Source organism: Toxotes jaculatrix, chromosome 7 (genome assembly GCF_017976425.1).
Source record: "Toxotes jaculatrix isolate fToxJac2 chromosome 7, fToxJac2.pri, whole genome shotgun sequence".
Taxonomy (NCBI): domain Eukaryota; kingdom Metazoa; phylum Chordata; class Actinopteri; family Toxotidae; genus Toxotes; species Toxotes jaculatrix.
This window is the reverse complement of record NC_054400.1, coordinates 4,766,653-4,789,638: the sequence shown is the minus strand read 5'-3', so window position 1 is coordinate 4,789,638 and position 22,986 is coordinate 4,766,653. Positions and strand designations below refer to the sequence as shown.

Sequence of the window (22,986 nt, the reverse complement as noted above, 5' to 3'; positions counted from 1 at the left end):
CCCCTAGATGTTCTTCTTAATTGCAGCACTAAGAGTAATCCTGGCAGCAGGCAGATATTAATAACCAGCAAATATGCTCAATTTTGGAAATGAAGAATTAACTTTGCTGTTATCTGATGTGAACATATTAGTAGTGCAGTGGTGTTCGAATATGCCAGTGTGGAGCAGATTAAGCATGAATAGATGGAGCGGAAAGAGTGAGAGAAATGGGAGAGTGCGCCAAAACAGAACAGGGCAAAGCTGCATGAGTCATAACACAAGCCGACTTCTACCAAAATTAAACTTTCTGTTGAATGAGAAAGAAAGAACAACAGAGGCAAAAAATTTGAAGGTGAGCAGCCAAAATGAGGGTTTTGGGGCTCAGACGACAATACTTTACCTCCGTTACTGTGAAATTTATCCTCCTCAAGTTGTTCTTCAGAAAGAAACAAATAAACAAAACAAAAAAACGTGTTTATTGATCTGGCAGAGACACACTTGATATAGTCTACAATATTCTACTTGTCTTTCCATCTGCAGTTATGCATAGCCAAGAGGCTGTTCAGAACAAAACATAATATTGGTAGAATTGATCCTGGGTGCATCACAGCAAATGCTGTATCTCATGAATGACTGAGTGTGGGCAAAATTGACCCGGCAGGCTTCTACTGCTATTGACCATCAAGCCACCATTAATGTAAATCTCTGTCAACAACCCTACACTTATTTTTCTTTTTTTTTGTGTCATTATTTTTCTTCCCTGCGACATCGTCTCTAAGGAACTATAAGCATCAAAAACACAAACTTCAAACACAATATCAACACCAGCAACATCAAATGAACCACGAAAAACATCTCTTATAAAAGGTCCCAGAGGAACTGCAAAACTCGACGGAAAAAAAGCCTGCAGCCTTTCCTATTCTGTAATGTTATGAAGAAGAGGCCACAAGCTACTGGTTATGGGAAGAGATGGCCGCAAAGACACATGGGACTTAATATACAGGAATTTTCCAGAGTCTTGTTTTCTCTCTAAATATTTTTTGTTTATCTTGATTTGGAGTTCTTACTTTTCCCAAAAAAAGGCATCTAGTGTTGAGCTTCTGCTGGTTTTCATTCGCCAAAGCTCACGTCTGACGACCTTCTGGACTATTAAAAGCCGAATGAATCAGCATTTTTGTATTAACAGTGGGTAAACTGCGTGCGTGTAATATGAAAGGGCATACTCACTGTGCAAACCCACAGAAAATTATAACCCAACTCTGCAGTCCCCTACCACTGGTTTAGCATCTTTTGGAATATACTTTTGGTTTTATGGTCCAGAACGTTACTGTTGCCGACTCTCTCATCTTTTAATGAAAAGTTCTGAAAAAAAGACTGTATGCTACCTGCCCAACATCAAACAGCTAACAGGCAAAGTCAGCAACTAGCTGGTGAACACAGTGGACCATTGAACAGCTACAGAGCCAGATATTCTTCTCAGGAACTGGTGAAGATTGGACTTCAATTTATCCGGTGGCTACAGCCCGGGGGATGGACAAATGGGGATCATCAGTGGTAAAAATACTTCCAGAAACAGAGGTTGCTCCTGTTTTGTACCTCTATAGTTTTAACGGTGACACAACCACCAAACAGGACACATTTTAACATATACATCAAAGGCTGTGAAAAAAAAAAAAAAGTTACAACAACACATAACATTGCAGTACTTCAAATAATGCCCCTACACAGTTCGTGCTCCCTGGCTGAAGTTTTCTAATTAGTGAACCTGGTGTTGTCTTTGTTTGTTGTGGAAACCTGCAGGTTTTCAGCACTGCATGGTACGTGGTTAGCTGTCGCCTGCACATAATGTATTTCTGTGAAAAGTGAAAGTAGAAAATGTGATATGGGAAACTTAAGAACTTACTTTTGCAGACATGCAGTCATATTAATAGCATAAGCTGTCATTTTTAACGTTGATTGATGTTCTTGAAATACTGATCACATTGCAAGGATGGATTAAACTCGTGAATATACAGCCTGCTGACAGCTGTAATTCACACCTATGGGTATTAGTCAGTGGGGTGTTTCGAGTCAAGCTGTCATTGCCAGTCTGCCCTCAGTGTGACTGGCTGAGGACCACACTCACACTTGTCCCTGAAACCACATTAAGAGGCCCACATCTCAACCCTAAAAACCCCTTCAGAAGGATATCAAGATGCAGAATGGATGAGTGGGCCTGAAAGAGTGCTCATCCACAAATGTAGGAAAAGATGAGAGGGATGCTCAATCAAGCCTCCTTTATTAGCAGAAATAAAACCACAACAGGCCACTCAGAAATGTAAAAGTTAAGCTTGACCCCACATGAACGACTAAAACTAATCAACGGCCACCAATGAATTCGTAACACTGAGGCTGAGATTAAGGATGGGAGCCAACAGAGAGATGATTGCTTTTGGGCAGGTCTCTATAATACCTAACACACAAGGTTCCAATTTGTACTGTCCATTTCAAAATTAGTACCTTGCAAAATCTAACCGGATAGCTTTTGAAAATGTCAACCAATCACCTTTGATTTAAATTATGAGCTTCATTTTGGTAATTATATTCTTGCGTGAAACAGCCTCGCTTTAAAAATGCTTTTGACAGCGCTTATCAAGCTGATACCCAAGTGAAATTTCTCTGCAAGAGAAGCAATGAACTTGAATCACACTCCTGAAACTGTTGCTTCAAGTAATGAGTCAATTCATCAAGCGCACTAGTATCTTAGCAACTGCTTCAGCAAAACAGTAACAGGACTTGACTTATGAATTTCTTATTTCACATGATCTCACCTAAGCAAAAGCCTCAAGCACACCAAAACCGGCTCGCCACTAAATGAGATGCAGAACACAGACCGAGCGAAAGCCCATTGAGGACTGTGATTTTAGTTCATTTGTGTGCCTTACTCTTCTTGGAGAGTGAGTTTTAGAAGCTGCTTTTGATGGGGAGCTTTGATAGAAAAAAATAATACATTGACTCTTGTAATTTATCCCGATTTTCAGGGGCTGAAAGGCTTTTTCAACAGGGCAGTACCTGCTGATATCAATTCCTGACTATGTTTAATCAATTTCTTTGAACGCATTCCCACTCTGCTCCTGAATTCACATTACAATATTGCTTTTATTTTACTTTAATGCTGCTTTTCTTTTAGATGCATTAAGTAATATTTAAACTGCATCATGATGCAAAATGATCATAATAAATTTGTAAGCACTCTTCATTATCTGTACCAACTGTATAAAAAAATCACGATGGTGCTATGAGCAAGCAATCAGTATCACATCCTCCAGCCAAATCATAAAACGGTATAATTGTGCATCTTGAAATATTACCCCTTGACTGCTGGATGTCTGCTCTAATTAGCAGGATTACTACCTTTAATATAAAAATGAGAGTTGAAAGAAATTCTCTTCTATTTGAGGCAAAAATAAAGAATATGTTCTAGAGATATGGCTTGTGGTGAGATCTGAACCTCTGTGACCATAACTGTGTCTTCTTTTCAGTTCCATAAGAATAACTTGTCATGCTATCGACACGGCTTATTTTTTTGTAGAGAGTCAAAGTCCTTCTCAAAGAGTTTAAATGTTGTGAATTAAAGTAGTTGGGGAAATGTGGCATCTCTGTTTCTAGCCCAAAGTGTGATGTTAAGACTGATACTGCTTCCCTATCTGTAGGTTAAATATGGAGCCATAGCCAGGAGGCGATTAGCTTAGCATGGAGACTGGAATCAAATCTTGAAGTGATCACTATTTTACATGTTAGCACGTGAAAGTGTGTTCACCTCTCTCTTCAACCTTGTTTCCAGGTCTGAGCCTTTAATCCATAAACTAAATTCGTCTAACTCAAAGTAAATAAACTTTAATAAAATCTGTTATTAGCAAATGTTTGTTGAGTATATGCATAACTTCAGTTGTAATTTTGGAGCCACATCATAATTAATCTTCCATTTTCTCCTCTAACCTGAATAACCCTGCATCTCCACATCAACTGTCGAACCAAACAATGCACCTGAAGCGTTTAGGGCTGCCTCTCCTCTGAAGTGATTAATGCAAATAGCACAACCCAACACCATTAATGGGGCAATCTTAACATGCAGTGAGGCTTTGAGAAAGGCAGATAACAGCCTCATAATTGGACTAATTACCTCTAGATGTGTTGCTTCTTTGGGCTAAATGGCAGTGAAATGCCACTGGGACAGTACCTGGTCTATCTTACTGCCACTGTAAACAGGATTTGGTGAAAAGGGCAATGGCTGCGTTCAATAGATGCAGTGGCCCTTTTTAATCTTGACCCTTTTGAGTTGAGGGTTTGTGGACGTTCTTGCAGTGTAATCAGTGGGACACAAAGTTAGACTCTGCTAATTAGTTAATATCCAATAAGGACCACCTAGAGGTGTTCAGGAAGATGGGTGTTGGGGGTTCAGTCAATGCTTCTTCTGGTCGCTTTCCTTCCCTGTTTCATCTGCGCTTTTCTTCTCGACATGACTGTGTTTCTTCCTCACCTCCTGTCGTCATTGCCTCTTTCTCACCCTCATTTTCTCTCGTTATTCAACGTCCTTCTTCCCCCACTTGCCTCTCCCCCCTCTCCTTTCCTTTTCTCCCCTCCTCTGATCCCTTTTCTTGCGCATTCTTCTCCGCCTTTCTTCATTTCTTTTCCTTGCTGATGGCATTTGAAGCCAATTAGGTGTTTGTATGCATGTGAAGCTGTCTCAAAGCAGGGCACAGGGACATTCCTTTTAGCTGTCAGAGATTACAAAGGAAAGGTACCGGGCAGACCTGTCATGCTAAGCAAAGATCAACACTATTAGCCTGATCAACAGAGGAACTTTTATTCAAGAAATTCTCCATGTGAAAATGTTTGTATGAGTGTGTGTGTGTTTGTGAAGTCTGTGTGTGTGTGGACTTGTCTAGAGGGGCGGGCTGGATAATGTGTGTATATTGCGGCACAAAGAACCGACCGGCTGCCTCCGAATTGTATGACTCATCCTCATTGCAACTCATGGACTGCAATCCCAAGAGCCTGTAGTGAAAAATTCTATTAACTTGCATTAGTTTCCTTCCTCCACCATTACACCACAGAGCAACATACATTCACTTGTTATGTTCTCTATTTCTGCAGTTTATGTGATGTAGAGGATTGTAAAGTATGTGAATGTCCACGTTTGCCAATTTTAATATAATTCCTGATGACTCATAAACTGGAACAACATTTCCTTTCAAAAAGCATGTGCATAAATCTGTAAATCCTTCGTTCAGCTTTCATTCATATGGTTGGCTATATCTGTACTTTTGCAACAACCTCCAGATTTTAAAGAGAAAAATAAAACTCTTTAAGAGGACTCGAGACATAACATCCTCCACTTTTTGCCTAGGTGCGTTTAAGTTATAAATACTCTCACAGGGCTGGTTAACCCCTTAAAAACATGTGCACATCTTCTACTCTTGCCTATATACATGCTGACACACAGGTACCTGTACATTCTCACCAACATGAACACACACACACACACACACACACGGATGTGTAAATGTGGCAATGTTTCGAAGCTATGACACATCTCGCTCTCCAAGCTCCATCTGGGTAAGAATCTGAAGAATGCTGCTGCACACCCTGTATTTCTCTCGGCTGAAAGTGCCTCTCAACGCTCTGTGCGGTGGTGTAGTGGTGGTGGTAGTGGTGGTGTTGCTGTGGTGCATTTACACATCTCTAGTCCCCCCCCCTCCCCCCCCCGTTAGAGAGCCCATTAATAGCTCTGTGTGGCCAGACCTTGCCTCTGGAGTGCCAGAGAGAGGAAGGGAGGTGATAGGAATACAGTTGAGGCAATGGGCAAAGAAGAGAGGCAGAGAAGAGAATGATTAACAATAAGCAGGAGGACAGGAAAAAGAGAGGAAAAGGAGGAGGACAGTGAAGAAACGACACAAACAGAAAAACTCAGAGACAGCCCAGATCTCAGTGTGGAACTTCGGTTATATGATAACAGGTGGCTGAATGTAGGAGGGGATCGTAACCCCTATCTCCGTTCAAAGACAGTTGCTGTTGTGAAATGTAAATGGCCCCCATGATCTTTAATCCCTGTGCGATCTCCAACCAGCGAAAAAGATGGGATGAGGTTGAAAGTTCAAGAAAATAATGGAAAATGGACACCGAGGGTTTTTTTTTTTTCCAAGAATGAACTTTCATGCTCTGCGATGATTAAATCAGATGTTGATTCTAAAAAAAATCTTAAAGGGCATCTGTGTTAAAGGGCATAATGGAGTGCTGTAAAAACCAAGCAGTGAGAGGGACACGGGTTGGGGGTTTTAGGAGGAAGACAATTGGACAAATCTCTTCCATCTCAGCTTATTCTGTTTTGAAGCCTGGGCTGCAGTTTTAGTAAACAGAGGCTGGTCACAGGTCAATCCCGAACTTCCACACTCACACCACTCTCATAACAAAATAAACTCAATGTAATGGCAAAAAATATCAACGTTCACTATCACATTTATGCTCATTCTCTTTGCTTCGAACACATTTACAGTTTAGTGCCTTTATGTTTTGACTGAGGCATTTCCACACCTACCAGCCATTAGTTCTTTCACCTTATTATTGTTAGGTTTCACTGTGCTACCAATAATAATAGTTCTCTCAGAATAATTATATAAAACTTTGTTATTGTCCTGTTCCATTTAAACACATTCGCTTTGTATACTGTATATACACTTATGCATGTGGTCCAGACGCAGTGTGAACATAGCCAAGACAGTCCAAGACAGTGATGGCAAAAGTGAGCTGGTCTCCTGAGGTCTGACTGGTCTGAACCCAGATGCACTGAGGCATGGGCGGATGGGACCGTCTAACAGACTCTGCCATGGGACGCCTGCCTCCTCGTCTGTCTGTCTTTCGGGATAATATCCGCCTCCATCCCCAATCAGACCAATGAGACAGAAAGACGGGAAGGGAGCTGAAGGAGCACACAGTAAGGTGGGCAACTCCAGCAGACAGACTGACAAATGAGCACAGGGACCAACAGAGAGGTGTGAGTATTTCGAGAAGACAGCTGAGTACCTGCAGACTCACAAAAAAAAAAAAAAGACCTGGTTTTGAGGCTGTTGACGTTTTTGTCTGAATGTCTGAATTCTTTTTCATTACATTAAAAAAAATCTAAAATGCTTTGAAGAACAGCCGAGTTAAAACTCTTCTAGTAAAACACTGCTTTAATAAAACAGTTTTGTTGAGGGCACACTGAAGAAACACTACTCAAGTTAATTTGCTTAATTATTCAGAAGAACCTTCCGTCTGAAGGGACATCTGTTATAGAACAGAAGTGTGTCTGTGTATGTTGTTTGTGTGCGTGAGCGTGTGTATCTGTGCGTTTCAGTAGGAGTAGAGGAGAAACAGATATGTTATCAAAGGGGTTTACAAAAGGTTGTTACTAAACCCAACAACACAGTTTTAGTGAAGCTCTACTGCCCCCTTGTGGTGATTTTGAATAGTTGCAAAAGCAGTAACCTCAAAGACCAAATTACGGTCTGTAGCGCCACCTGGTGTCAAACAATGGAACAAAAAAAGCACCCTCCTGGCATCACAGCAGCGTAAACCCCAGAAAGTGACCCTTATCAAGAAAAAACTAGCAAAGCAGACGTGGTGACTATCTTTGAATTCATTCTTGGCTTGGAAAGGAAGGAAGGGAGAGATTTTACACCTGCTATACATTGTGAGAAGGGCAACCTCTGAGAGCGAAACCTGCAAGTAACAAAAACTGGGAAAAATACTAGTGAGTAATGGCTCCTTAGAAAGGCCTGGATCTTATTATAAAAACAACAATTCAGGACGGCATCAAGGCCTCCAGACCCACAAAAGCAATGTACGCTCCAACAACATGAGTTTTATCATTCAAATATTTGTAGCAACACCAACATAAAATCTGCAAATGGGGCTTATGGTGAAATTATTTCAAATTTTAAACCAGCATGGACAAGAAAAAAATTCAAAGAATTTTACAAATACAATCAATCAGGTGACCAATGATAAATTGATAAAGTACAGCAATGTACAGCTACAAAGATAATAAATGCATTTGACAAGTTATTATGTAACTGGGCACAGTTACGCCTGTGTTAGTTACACTGGTACAGTACATTCAAAGATTTATTATAGGGGCCATAGAGCTTCATGCTGTGCTCATTGTGCGTTATAGCCATTTGTTTTCAACATTTCTAATTCATATGATGGTGCTGGTTAGTCTGCATAAAAGCAAACAGTAAAGTGGCGATTTTTCTGTGCAACAAATAGTTTTCCTATAAGGCATTAGTGATTTCTTTTCATATAATCGTGGTGACACATGACCACATGACACAGACACTTGAACTAACAACCCACATACCTTTTATATTGCTGTGATTGCTGTAATGATGATTCATAGTAACATGATATATATTTATCTACTCTTGTTCGAAACAGGTGATGGTAAAAAGGTCTCATTCCTGAAAAGAGCTATGGTGTAGAAGTAGCGATGCAGTTTGATTTATAGATCTGTTAAGAGTAAAGGAAGAGGCCCTGAACTACTGTGGCTGAACATAATAGAAAACAGCACCACCTACTGGATAGAAACTTTCTGCACACTGTTTTGATAAGTGTTTTCTGGGAACCCTCTGCTGTGAATTGTCATGTAACGTCTAGTCACGTTTTTATGGTCCATAAATAAAGACTGGATTAAGAAAACAAAAGGTAGAATCACACTTAAAAATAAAATTTTAAATGTTTGGGAAAGGGTAGCTGTTTTATGTTCAGGTGTGTGTGAGCTCATCTCTGTGTTTTGGGTGGACCCTTACCGAGCTGGTGGGCCTTTCTGAGGCAGGACAGGGAGGCGTTGAGTCTGGCACACTCCTCTTCGCTGGCACCAAACTTCTGCAACAGCTCACACACCTGGTCCTCACTCATCTCCAGCAGGCCCTCCAGGGTCAGCTCACCTGGGCTCATCTCCTGCAAAACACACACACATATGCAAACATATGACACAGTAGCAATGACACACACACACAGATACACATGCATGCATCATTTAAAGAAAATTAATGCATAGGTATATTTGGTTTTGAGTTAAAGACGCACTGAAAATTCAATACTGTGCCCTCGTAGAGCAACAGAAGGTGGCAGTGTGGAGAATCAATCTTATTCACTGATTATATATTAAGTGGAAAGAGGTCATACACAGAATACAAAATGCAGACATAGCATTTGTGTCTCATACTTGAAGCACAGACACACCTTTCCAAAAAGAAGTTTTAAAGCTTTGAAAAAAAAAAAAAACTTTGACTAAAGGGAGGGAATAGGTGGTCCTGAGCTGAGCATGCCAGAAAACATACTATTTTCATATTAATAGTACTGATGACTTCTTTATAGAAAGATTACTCTCCAAACCACACTAAAACAGGTGCTAAAAGAAGTAAAATTAACAATTCAATGCATATCGGCTTGTGTAAATATATAATATTAACATTTGCATTAAAAAAAAGAAGCTGGTGGGCTTTTTGAAGCCAGCATTCAGTGTCTATTAGAGGAAATGCAGTTTATAACCATAGACTGTATAAGACATGGACGTAGCACCCGTGACGTCACCCATTGGTTTCGGGGAGTTGGTTTTGTGACCAAACCATGGGCATTTGAGCTGCGCCATCTTGGATTTTAGTGGGAGTGTACTTTCCATATTTGGCGGAGAGGCGGTTACTCTACGGGTCAGCCGGCCGAGAACCCAGCCACTTAGCAACATTTAATATTTACCGGCTTTCACCGCTGCTTCCATCCACTATCCCCTTACAGTTACAGCAGCACACAAACAACAGCAGCCGCTTACTGACGGAGCTGCTCTGTCCATGCAATGTCGGACTTTTTAAACAGAAAAATGAGACGAAATAAAATTGTAGTCTAGTATTCCCGCAATAAACGGACTCTGAGAACACGGAACACACCGCAACAGCGTTCCTAACATTAGCTGCTCCGGTCCTCTATCTGTATCAGCAGCGACCATAAATCGGCAATGAAGTCATAAGCCAGCGGCAAAATATGCTAATACATGCTAATTAGCACAAACATCCAGGTAAAACAGTAAGAAATTTACTTACCGAATAAATTGCAACACAGACTCCTTCGACGGTCGTTTAGTGCAGTCTACACTACAACAACCCATAATGTCACAAAAACCTATCCGAACATTGGCAAACAAACACGGACACTGCAGCCCCTGTCAACCGTTGGAAATAGCCGGAAAGCCTGTGGATGTAGCCGCCTAGCCCAGCCTCTGCTTTAGCAAAGAGCTAACTGCCAGTGCCTGTCTATGGAGCTGTCACTCAACGTAACCACGCCCTAATTTATGTAAGTAATTTATGTAATGAATTTTAAGCCTAAATAACACTAAAACGGTTGTGGTACAAAAAAATTTACGACTATTTTAACATGGGGGTCAATGGAGAATTGCTCACTTCTGGAGCCAGCCCCCAGCGGCAGCCGAGGAACTGCAGCTGTTTGAACGCAGAAGTGATCCTCACTGCTGAAACCTACAACTGCCCCCTTGTTTATAACACTTGTGCATTGTTGGTGGTTGTTTAATGAAAATAGAAAAGGCAAATATGAGGCAGACAATGACAGGCACCATTAAGTCTTGGGCCAGTCACAGAGTGTTTGCTGAAGGAACCACCAGGCTCTGTTTAAATGTATTAAAACCTAAACTGAACACAAATCAATCACACAGCAGTGATTACTATATACCAATGATAAGGATAGGACAATGGCAAGTCCAGCTTGTTTTTAATTTGTGCGATCATATTTTGTTGTGATAAAGTAAAATAAGAAGGCATGTATTTTTAGAACTAAAAAAAATGAATAAATCTCAGTTTCAAAACTTACCTCTGTGACCTCTTTCCTTAAGTTGACGATGCGGAACCAGTGGCCGAGGCGAGGGAAGTCCTCCAGCTCAGCACTGCGCTCCTCTAAGGCCACTTTGCACTTACAGGACAGCTGGCGGCTGAAGTACTTCACCAACTTCCCCTGGGAGGAGAGGGACAAACAATGGGGAAGACGGGCTTCTTTAATGCTCACCACATTTTACATTTTTCAATTTCCAGACTCAAAACAACAACCTCCTTTTTGTTTACTGGACCTGTCCTAAAGACAAGGCTGATGCTTATGCAAACCCTAGAAAAAGATGCTGAATGGTGCCATTCTCTATGATGTAAAAAAGGCAGTCAGTTCTGCAGGAAGCAGCAGTAGCTTCACAGTCAAAGATGAACACAGTTTACTACAAAGTCACAGAAATCCCTGAATGGCCTGAAAAACCAATACAGAAAAAATAAATTAAACACTCCTTTTCCCCTCAACCACCATTACTAAGATCACTTAACACCTGTTTATTCCACCGTGGAGCTGCTCAGTGGTTAGTGGTTGAAAGCTGTGGTTATAGTGGGAAGCTCCTATAGAGTGGAACAGGGTGCATTTGTAATACATGGGTGTAAGCATCAGCTGTTCTTCTCTTCCTGACACAAACAAATGGCTTTTCGGTAGAGGAGAGCTTCCATCACCATTTGTAGAATACAAACAAGCAACTGGTCATAGCCCTGCACTAATGGTCTCAGCTTTGAACGTGATATGATGCAACACCGGTGCAACATACTGTACACAAACACTGACTTTTCATTATTCGTCTGGCATAATGAGCATCAAGTTAACCACAACACTGTGGAGATTACACATGCGAGTACCTATTTTTTGTGCAATTTCAATTTTGGAAGAAAATAATTCACAATGAAAATCACACGGAGTGACTTTGACTTGCTTACTTCCAAAGTCCTGGGAAAGTTTTTCAAATGTCCTCTTTTTTTTGTCTTCACTCCATTAAAGTTCAGTGGTGAATTAGGAGATTATGACATTTAGCCTTTATTTAGCCTTCTTATTATTGTTATCTGATTTTTGTATGGATTCGACTGCAACTTTTTGATGACATTTTTGTCAGCTTTTCCCTGATGGGAGTTACGGCTCTTTGAAGGGAGCCGGATCTTATGGTTCCGTTCTTTTCTGAGAACTGTCCTGTTTTGGCTGGACCACAAGAATGAGGCCAGGCCTCTAAATGCGAATGCTTGTCCCTGACTGACTGAGTGAGTGATGAAGTTACATCATTGGTCCGGCGAGTGCTACAGTTTCCCCATTGGCCACTGCTCTTTCAAAATGAACAGTGCAGCTCATTCCAAAAAAAGTGTCAAATAAATCAATATGAACACAGAAATTGTTCAAATAATATAAATGCTCTTTTCAAACTGCTGTAGTGTAGTTTTTCAAAATAATAAGTGATTTAAGTGTATCAGTAAATGTAACTGCTAAAGACCATTAAAATATTCGGTTATTTTAATCGATTTTCCTTCTTTTTGTTAATTAAAATTAATAAACATTATTCATAGTTTAAAATTAATGATTCATTTTCCATAGGTTCTCATTTTCATATCCCACATGTATCTATTAAATACATTCAAAAACATTTCACATGATTTGTATTTTAGCTTGAAACCATAAGTATTTTGCAGTTAATAGTGCATTTCTTTTCTGGCCTTTGATTATATGGCAAACAGTAACCTCCTTTTTATGAAGGCACTCTATTTAATACATTCTTATTTACTTGTTATTAAAAATGTATTGCTAATTGAAGGGCTATTTCTCTGCAAGTACATCTTCAAGAGGAGGAGAGTGCACTGACCTTGCAGTGAACCTGTGCTTGCAAGAAAGACTTAAGTGGCAAAGACAGAGTTCTGGTAGGACATAAGTTCACTCATAATTCACATCATCCAGAACTTTACTACAGCAACATGTATTTGTGTTAAGGCTGTCATTTTGGAATTCATGCAATTAACCGCTGCTGAGACACAAATGTTTCATCTCAAAAGAGGCAACTAAATAATTAGGATCACACTATAAAACTAAAAATAAATTGTTGGCAATAACCCGTTACCAAACAGTAACTGTTCAACGTGTCTTGTGCGTGTCTCATTTTCAGCATTTTGCAAAGAACAGATTAACTGATAATATCTCTGACATTAAACTCTTCTGTATACAGAAGAGCCACAGCTGGAAAAAATGATGAAGGTACAGTAAAGTCCATAAAGTAAAAACTTATCAGAGCCTTTTTATTCATCAGTAAATGCACAGGTATTATCCTCTGTGTTGTGGTTCAAAGACACTCTCACATCTCACTTAATGACATATTTAAGAGGAGTATCTCACCAAGTTTGATTTTCTCTCCATATAATGCACAGGTCTACTCAATATTAACAAAAATTTACTGACAGATTTGAAATGCTTGCTATAGAGAGGCAATTAAATGTACTTATATGCAATGGAATAAATTAATGCATGAATAAATGTCATATGTCATGTAAATAAAAATCTCACTAAATAAAATTTATAAGCAATGAAATACATAAAGTGTAAGTGGGTTGTATATCTTTTTATTCACTGACAATAGCTGTCCATTATTTATTTCTATACATTTTTAATGATTCCAGGATAATTGTTATTTGCCTCTTTTATTTTCCTATTTCACTGTGTGTTTCTTTCCGATCTATGCTTTGCCAAATGCCTATTTTAGGGTTGCTATTTTTATAGTTATTTATTAATTTAGTGTCCTTTTATTTAGGATTTGGCCTGTCAGTCATCATGACAGTGGCATACCAAACATTAGATAAGATAATTAGGCTACACTCAGTCATCCTGACTCTCTGCTCCTCAGCCTCACTTTGAACTCATTCTGACTGACCCCTAACAGAGTAACATTCAGGCCATAAACTAAGGTCTGAATCACACAACAGAAGGGGTTGATATTAGTCCAAATTGGTAAGAAAGAACTTCAGGTTTTTTGCAGTGGGATAGAGCAGGGTATACAACAACACATGACAAACTGTACTTATCTCCCACGTGTACTTTATGCAAACAAGGCAGCTTAGAATTTAGAGAAAAAGCCAAAAGGCATCCTGTATCGACAGCATGAAAAACACATTCACAGAAATCAACAAGTGTTTGAAATAGAACACAGAAATGTTTAGCCATTAGCTTTTCCAGGAAGTAACACAAACTAAAACTGTGATTTTATTTAATACCTTGCACACCCTAAACGCAGAAAATTCTTCAAAAAGCCTCACGAATACGTTCATGACAGAGCTATTTGTGTCCTACATGTGCACACAACTCTCTAATACTTTTAAGGGACAACCATCTGAAAAACAAACCCTAAAAGCAGCCAACGTGTCCTTTTTGAAGACACAGATGCTCTGTGCCCTGACGATGTTTACTATATACTATATCTGAGTTACTTCCCAGTGTGCTGCAACCAGACAAGAGAGAGCAAGCTCAACATTATATGGACGGAATAATCATTTTGATTTACAAAAACAGTGGTAAAATAAGGTCCGGGCCCATGGTGGGTGACGTGATGCTTGAAGACTTACAGATGATGCATGTTGATGGCTCCATGCCAAACGTACCACCTACAAAATGACTGCTAGAAATTAGACAGTGCTGGCCTACATCAGTGCATACCACAGTAGAAACCAGTGGAGGAGGGACCAGCGAGTCACCTCTGAATGCAGAAAACCCTACAGCAGCTGCCCACGGCTGCTAACGCTCTGCTCGATAAGGAGACTGCTCAGTCCACACCTACAGAGAAATACACATTTACCACAGCTAAATGTGTTGACTTCTCACTGTATATCATATTCTTACCTCTCATAATACATGTACTTAAAATATATCTTGCCATTTTTATTTGTTCATGGGATGATGGCATAAATGCACCAACATAACAAGGTACAGCATATTTAAAGAAACTGGTCCTTAATGTGTGAGAGAGGGAAAAAGAAAGAGGGACAGAAGATTTTCGTATCAATGCTTCTATCATCAAACTGTGTCTTTCACAAAAAGGTACTCCAACCGATTGTTTTGGTAACTGTGAAGTAATCCTAAACTTCTTTTTAGCTGTGGTAGTGGCATGGCTCTGGGGAACTCAGTGTAAACATAAACACTTCAGCTATGACCAAGAGCAGTCTGATTTACCATACTGTTCCTGAGACCCTTATCTAAATATAACATAAAGCGTGAGCTGGACCACAGCCAGTTTCAAGAGAGGTGGACAATTGATTATATTCTTTGTGGAGCTGAATATGGCTTCTCTCACTCTTCTCTCAGTCTTCTCTGCAAGGAGAAAACTAAACATGTAGAACAGTATTATAGGTGCAAGGAAGAGGAAAGAGAAAAGGGAACTGCTCAACTTTACATAGTTGAAATTCACTGTTGAAAGAAGGTTTGTTTATACTGAGCACTCAAGAAGCCCCCCTTGGTGAGAACAATGTGGCTAGTGGCCCCCAGATAACGTGAGTTTAAGCCCCCTGATCTAACGTGCAAAGCCAACCACTGCGTGGCATCGCCATCCTAAAGCTGTAGTCAGAGCAAATTTGGCAAGACAAACTTTTCTCCCTTGCTGTGGCAAAAACCAGAAGGGACTGAACATACTGTACTGTGGGCAGGTGTACAGGCATAAGCTGCTAGGGCTAGCAGGCTAACAATAGCGTGCCACAAGCTGAAAATTATCCCTGTTTTTAACACATTACTATTTTACCTTCTGTCTCTGCCCTTGCACGAACTGCTGAATCCCTCTGATAATGCTGATAATGCTTCTATTTTTTCACTATCAAGCTACAAATAAGCAACAGTCAATGCTTTCTGAACAAGAAGTCAAACCCACCCTTGTCTCTCAAACTGCATGGATCAGTGAGTCTCTGAGGTAAGCAAGGTTGGATCTAGAGTATAGTTACGGTGCTGTTAGAGAAATAAATAAAAAAATGAACAGCCCCTCATTTATTAAAGGAAGAAAAAGTTAAGTTGAAAATTTGATCAAAAGCTCAGGTAAAAAAATTTATATTTGAAAGTGGCTGAGACTAATAATAATGTTAGGAACAATAAAATACACTGAACGATATAGACTCTGGCTTCTATAACTAAAAGAGCATGTTTCCTAAAATGATGCAGTGTTCCTTTAAGCAGACTATTGAAGTAGATGAGCCTATATGGTGCTATTCCCATTTGAGACATGAGCTAATCTGACCTCTTCACAACTGCTACACTCACAGATAATCCAGATAAACTGGAACACTTAATGAATGTACAGCAGACAATAACAAACCTTAAACCTTAAACCAACCAGTTAAATTAGAGTCCAGTACTTTTCTGCCTTATAAACGTCCAGCACTGTCATTCAAGCCAAATCAACAGCATAATAAATGGTCTTTCAGCACAGGTTGGCTTGTGAGTTTAACTTCAGTTCAGGCTAACGCAGAACTAAAAGACATGTAACTTAATATGAAAGCATTTACTTGTATATAGTACTTTAAAACAGCAATTCATCAGCTGAAATTTTAGCTTGCTCAGCTGCAGCATACTGTAGTAAGTCATAAGTCACATATTACGTAGAGGAAGTCCAGAGAAGCCATTACAGGGAAAGTGCCTCTCAAAGGGAAAACAGTGATTTTTTTGACCTTGGTAATTGTCTACAGGCCAAAAAATAAATAAATAAAGGAAAATAAACACATTAAAGTAGACTTGTATTAAAATGGTATCCTATTCATTAAGTTGGGGAACTCACAAAAGACATTAAAAAAAAAAGAATATTCAAAAACAGAAGAGACTGAGATGTCAAGAGTCCTACATCTCCCATTATGCAGCTCAATGGGTCATTACGGGTTATTTTTCACACTTTAGAAAGTTTCTACAGAGGACATTGTGAGTAGTTCTCCTCAAGGCAGGTAAACTAAACACACAAGACAACATGAAAACAATGTGACAGCGTGAAAGGGGGGGTCACTTAGTAGTTATGAATCTGAAGAGAATTACCACCTGAATCTGCTGCTCCCCTTAGTTTTATGGAGGTTAACAGAGAGCTGCTAAAAAAGCCACGCATGGAGACCAAAAAAGAGCTAAAAAGGGAGTGAATGTTGGACTTACATGTGGCAGATAGGCACAAACCTGGCTCCAAATGAATGATAATGTTGCTCCAAAACTAGCAACTGTTTTCTAAGAAGTTTGCCACACCAGCCTGAAAGGTGAGGATATGTCAGACTTATTATGGCTGCTCTGTACAGCAACTGGCCAGGTGTGCAGCGGTGTGAACGTCCAGTCTTTTTTCATTCTTCTAAGAACTACTTCTGTCACTTTTCGTGTGTGTCTCTACAAAGAGAGACTGTCGGAAAGTCTGCACCCTTATTTCCATTCGTACAAGATCAGGAGGCCATGCAGTTTAATATAGCTAAGACGAGACTACACCCTTTTTCACACACCTTTGTAGTGTGGCCATTCGGAACAGGTATAAATTCTACTACACTTTGTATGACCTAGTTTGCCTCAACTGTTCTTCACTGCCTTTTATCTTCTGACTCTGAGTAGAAAAATACCATAGTTCCACCTCTAAAGCAAAAATAAATAAATTTAAAAAATTAGCTGATGTGACACTTCTTGTTCAAATAAATATTGTAAAGCCTTTACCCATCGCACATACTTGAATATAAATGAATAAAACCACCCGTTTTGACCTACCATTATTTCTGTTACATGAAATACATAACTGGATCGCATATCATTCTCTGTAATGTGTCTGCACCTCTATGAAAGCCTCAAAAAAAAAGATCAGTCATCATATGCATTGTATCCATGGGATACCGCTGACAATGAATAATCATATTAATGGAAACCGGTATTGACACTTCATCCAGGTAATGATATAGGCTGCTATTCTTGGTAAAGCTTTTGGCTAAAGCAAGGTCAGAGCTCAATGCCTCTAACAGATTGTGTTTGAGGCGCAATCTGGGTCCTTTAGGTTAATAATAGAGATGAAAAACAGAGAAGTCGTAGAGGAATCTCCCATACACACCGCACTCAATAAAGATCAGGACAGGTTAACGAGGACAGCTTTGCGTAAGACTGACGTCATTGTGGTCCTGATCAAAACCCCTGGTGGACAACTCATTTGTCGTTGAGGCAATAAGAGGACTGCCATCCTGAAAGGCTCTCCAACTCTGAGGATTTGAGGAAGATTAGACGGTTCTCAGGGGTAATTCCTTTGTTGCACTTGTGAATTAACTGTCGAGTGTGTTTTTCCTTTCTTCTCATTCATTTCTAATACTTGTTTCTTGCTGATGAGCATTTCTTTCACATTTTAGTCAACTTAATATTTACCAAAACGCGTCTCACTAAATTAAATACAAACAACAAATAAACTGATAGATCCAGTTCCATCCAGACCAAGTTTCTGCAGTAGCACAAGCCATATTTTTATTGGCTCCAAGATATTGATAAAATGTGTTTTACAAGGGGATTGTTGCCTAAATTTAACCAAAGAAGAACTGCAGCCCACAACAGTACATGACTACCAAAATATCTCACTCTGACCTGAATCCGTGTCAGTGTTTCTATTATTTTATCTGGTAGGCATAAAAGTGGCCAAAGACTGTTTTTTAAGCTCTGTGAAAGTCTTAGTAGAATATAAAACAATTTGTGTATTTTTTAAAAATATGTTATAGGTTTATATTGAAGAGTGCTACAGAGCGGTCAAATCAGTCTTAATCAAAACACAGAGATACAGCTTGTGGTTGAGGCTGAACAAGGAAGTTTTATAGATCACTCACTGTTACTGCTTCATTTAAAGTTTAAGGACATCTGCCAAAAAATCAAAGCAGTCATAGAGAGAGTGAGCAACCACAGATAAAACATAAGTTGGGACATTAATAGTCCTGGGGACTCACTGTTTGGATGCAAAGCATGGCAATACTGGAGATATGATATTTGACCATAGTGATGGATTACTGTAATAATTTTCATATGGCTTTGTGTTATATGAAAGGACAACAAACTCTGTTTCTAGCTGCAGCAGGAATCTGTTGTCAGAAAAATAACACTGACAAACAACAACTACTGTGCACTACCTACCCAGCATCAGACAGACAGACAGACAGACAGACAATTTACCAACCAGCTAATGAATGTAAAGGAGCCAAAGAGCCAGCTCTTTTTCTGAGGGGGTGATGGAGACCAGAAAAGAGTGAAAGGAAAATGAGTCCTGGCCAAGAGGCCAGAAACATGACTTCAAATGAATCCTGGTGGTTTGCTATCACTTCAGCTCTAACAACTTTTGAAACAATATGCCAGACATTGTGTTATTGAATTATTCTGCCCCCAAGTTGCTATTGCTCTGTTAACACAGCTTTAAATAACAAAGGTATAAAATGGGTATGGTGGATATGCTTTGCTGCAGGATTGAACATACACGTCTTAAATGTTGGCTACAGGTTTGCACGGTCATAAAATAAAGATAATAGGCAACTGCAACTTTCAGTATTATACAAAGTTTGAGTTCACTTTACAAAATGCTTGTGTAACTCATTTCTGAATGTACAGAAAAACAAAACGTTCAAACAACCTCATAAGATGGAAGCAAATTATGACTTTTCTTACTCCATAGAAGTCATGACGTGAAATTAATATGTTAAATACTGCAGCAGAGCACAGAGGAACCATAGTATGTGTACAAAGGGAAGCCAGATGTTCTTTTTTGTACACCACAACTGTGGTGTACAAAGCAAACAACAATATCCCCAATGCATCACACTTCATTCAATTCAATCAGTCAGGTGTAAACATTAATAACTCATGAATGTTTTGGAACCTGCATTGTTTATACTGGCTTGCACTGGTCTTCTTCTTTTTAACTGAAAGGTCCTACCTTGCATTACTGCCCTCTGCAGTCAGCAGAAATGTGTTTCACACGGTTTCACATCGCCACTCTTACTCAGTAAAACACTCTACTCCAGAGGTGTCCAAACTGTTCCACAAAGGGCCGTGTGGCTGCAGCTTTGTGTTCCAACTAAGCACCAGCACACCAGACTTGACTTATTTAATCAACTGATCTCAGTCTTCAGACAGTTGATTGGTCAAACTGTGTGCTCTTCATTGGCTGGAACAAAAACCTGCAGCCACATGATCCTTTGTGGAACAGTTTGGACACCCCTGCTCTACACTCTTCAATAGTGGTCAAAAACAATGTAAAGGTCCTTTAGCCACACAGGTGCCATCACAAATGCCCAGGCTGCAAATATGCAAGTCTGAACTTATCATATTGCCACCACTTTTTAAAGTACAATATCTTAATGGAAATCTATGTGAAACCAGTGAAACTGTCTATTTGAAGTAACAATCTGTGCTCTCCTGCTCTCCCAAAATAGTCAGACTAACCTACCTCTGGCCAAAAGAAAAGTTACAACACCCTCCTCCTTTCTGACCTCCTTTAACCACTGTATAATTTCTGCACGGTCCCTGAGCCACGCAGCATAGTTTGAGGCAGAGTTTTGGTCATTTTTGCTTTTAAATTACCACTGTGTATTTTTCTAAAAATAAAACAAACAAAAGAAAAAAACCTGAAGATATTCTCTAGATATATTTTTAAGAAAAGCTAATGGAAAGGCAAATCCAGGAAAGCCAGGAAAGGCAAATCAATCAAACTATTGGGTTATAATATTAATATGTTTTAACACAAAAAAAGAATACTTCTGTAATGCTTATAACAAATCATCCAGTACCCACAATGCTTTGCAAGGCATCCAGGGAACATAGTGAACGTTTATCTTCACACTGTAGCTTGCTCATTGCTGGCAGCACATTTGTATTTAATATTAGTTCTCTCTCCTCTTGGATTACATTCCTGTCCCCTGTCTGTGCAACACTTACAAACTTCACTTAACAGCTCACACACAACATTAAATATATTACTATATGTGTGTATCTCTTATAATACTGTGTATAGCTTCATGTTCCTGTGGGGTTGGGATTAGTGTGCCATACTCACAAGTGACTTTTCTTTATGGTATTTTTATGTAATATCTCAAATCATACTCCCCCTGGGACTTAAAGTGTGTTGATGGTGCACGCAAACACTCAGTGGTGAGTTTATGACGACCTTATCGCACTTAATGGTATTTGCTTTTATCTCCTGAGGCATCACCATAACATTCTTACAGGCCTTTAATGCTGTTCTGTGTCTGCGGCGCTCAATAGTGAGTTTTCAGTGACCTTATCGCACTTTATGGCATTTTTTTTAATGTCCTGTAACAGTCCTGTCACTGGTGAGGGGGTTGTTTGACTGGTTTAAGTGGTCTCAAAACGCATAGCCTGATATCTCAAACACAACACCGAGATATTATGGCCATTACGTAACGCAAATTACGGAATACCCCACGGGCCAATTAAACGGATAACGATATTTTGTAACAATTTCAGTAATCTGCTCGCCTTGCATAACGGCAGGGCCTGGATGCGCTGCGAGGACAGATGCGCAGGCTGGCATATTGGCAGTGGATTGTAAACACGGGCTGCCTATAGGCCTCGGCTGCCTCAGATATTATTCTGATGGAGAAGAGCCACCTTCTCTCCCCGCCACCTGCAGAATGCGCAAGTCTATAACAGCCCACTGCAGCCCCGTAGCCTCTTGATTTATTGCACTGCACAAAAAACAGATAGCAGTGTGGCTTTAGCAGAAATCTTTGCATATTTATGCAGGGACAACGCCGACAGCAGAAAACCAGTGTGTCGTTGAAAAGGCACTGAAAATATGCATAGTGGCCTAGAAACAAATAATAGACGGTGACAGCCCTCCGTGGTGATTTAGATGAACATGCACAGCAGAAATTCAGTCATTCAGCTCAAAGGGTGCTTACCTCCAGCGTTCGTATCTCTTTTTGTGTCAAGTCGTTGGATGTGGCACATTTGGTCCGTAAACCCTCCAAACTAGAAATGCTTATGTCTATCATGTTTTGCACCAACTCGCACTGCTGCAAGGCTTTCTGCAAACTAAGATGCTGCTCCTCGCTTTTTGTCATCTCCTCGTTCATAGTTTGGCGAGCAGTGGTCTGTATTTTCCCTTTGCACTTTAAGAAAAAAAATAAATAAAAATAAAAACAAGGAAAAAATAATTGTAATTCAGAAAAGAAACGTGGAGAAGCCCACAGAGCAGAGCAACCTGCAAAACGCCATGAAACGAGATGTTGTAGGTTTACAGACGCGGTTTGAGCCGTGAGAGAGTCGACTCCATTGCAACAACAGTCCTCGTAGTTCCTGCTGTTTCATCAAGGTGTCTCTGGTTCTGGGCTAAATCAAACACAATATGAAGATACCGAGCGGGACTACACGGTTTGCCAAAGCATCCATTGGGTGCCCCTTCGTTTCAAAGGGATGTTTAAAAAAAAGAAAAGCTGTTCATCATAAGCAGACGTATCGGGGGGAAAGCCTGGTGGTTTTAAAGGTGCTGAAGTGTGGATCGGCTGCAGGTACTCCCTGTCTCCCGTGGCAGCAGCTGCATCCCGGTTCGCTCCCACCACACCGACATGTTTCCTGTCAATCAAACCCACAGCAACAGCAACAGCATCGAATCGCCCAGGCACCGCCGTGAGGAGCCGCTCTCGCGAGATTTTGCCAAGTGCAGTGGGCTCCGTGTTTCATCCAATCTTCAGGCCTGGGTGAGGAACAAAACTAACTCTTTTCACAGGTTTGGTCAGGAAAGATGGGGGGGGGGGGGGGCTCTGGACGATTATCATTATTTCTAAAAAACACCTGCATGCATGTGTGTGCACCTATACACATGTAGTCTACACTGCACATACAGCCCACACACACCACTCCATAGGCTAGCACACAAAGATTTTATGTTTTTTAAACATTTTTGACGAACAATTTAAAACTTGAGAGCCTCATAATATTTGGATGAATTTTAACCTTTAATTTTCAACTTTGGGTTCGTTTCTGAGTTGCTTTCTTTTTATTTCTTCTCCTTCTGTACTTAGGTTTCTCACAAAAGAGATCTTGATCTCAGTGAGAGTAATTAATTAAGATAAAGGTTATATATTCAAATAACATCAGAGGTTCAAATGATGAAAATCTGTG

The 22,986-nt window shown here is 40.0% G+C and overlaps 1 protein-coding gene across 1 annotated transcript in view; it reads right to left on the bottom strand.

The window, feature by feature from the left end:
* ksr2 (kinase suppressor of ras 2) overlaps window positions 1–21,938 on the bottom strand; it is an 84,561-nt gene extending 62,623 nt beyond the window's left edge. Inside the window, exons 1-3 of the mRNA XM_041042334.1 lie at window positions 21,765–21,938; window positions 10,879–11,019; window positions 8,802–8,958 (exon numbers count right to left, since the gene is read on the bottom strand). Of these exons, the coding sequence (XP_040898268.1) occupies window positions 8,802–8,958; window positions 10,879–11,019; window positions 21,765–21,938 (472 nt within the window). The remainder of the gene's footprint in view (window positions 1–8,801; window positions 8,959–10,878; window positions 11,020–21,764) is intronic.
* Between the last annotated feature and the right edge of the window lie 1,048 nt (window positions 21,939–22,986).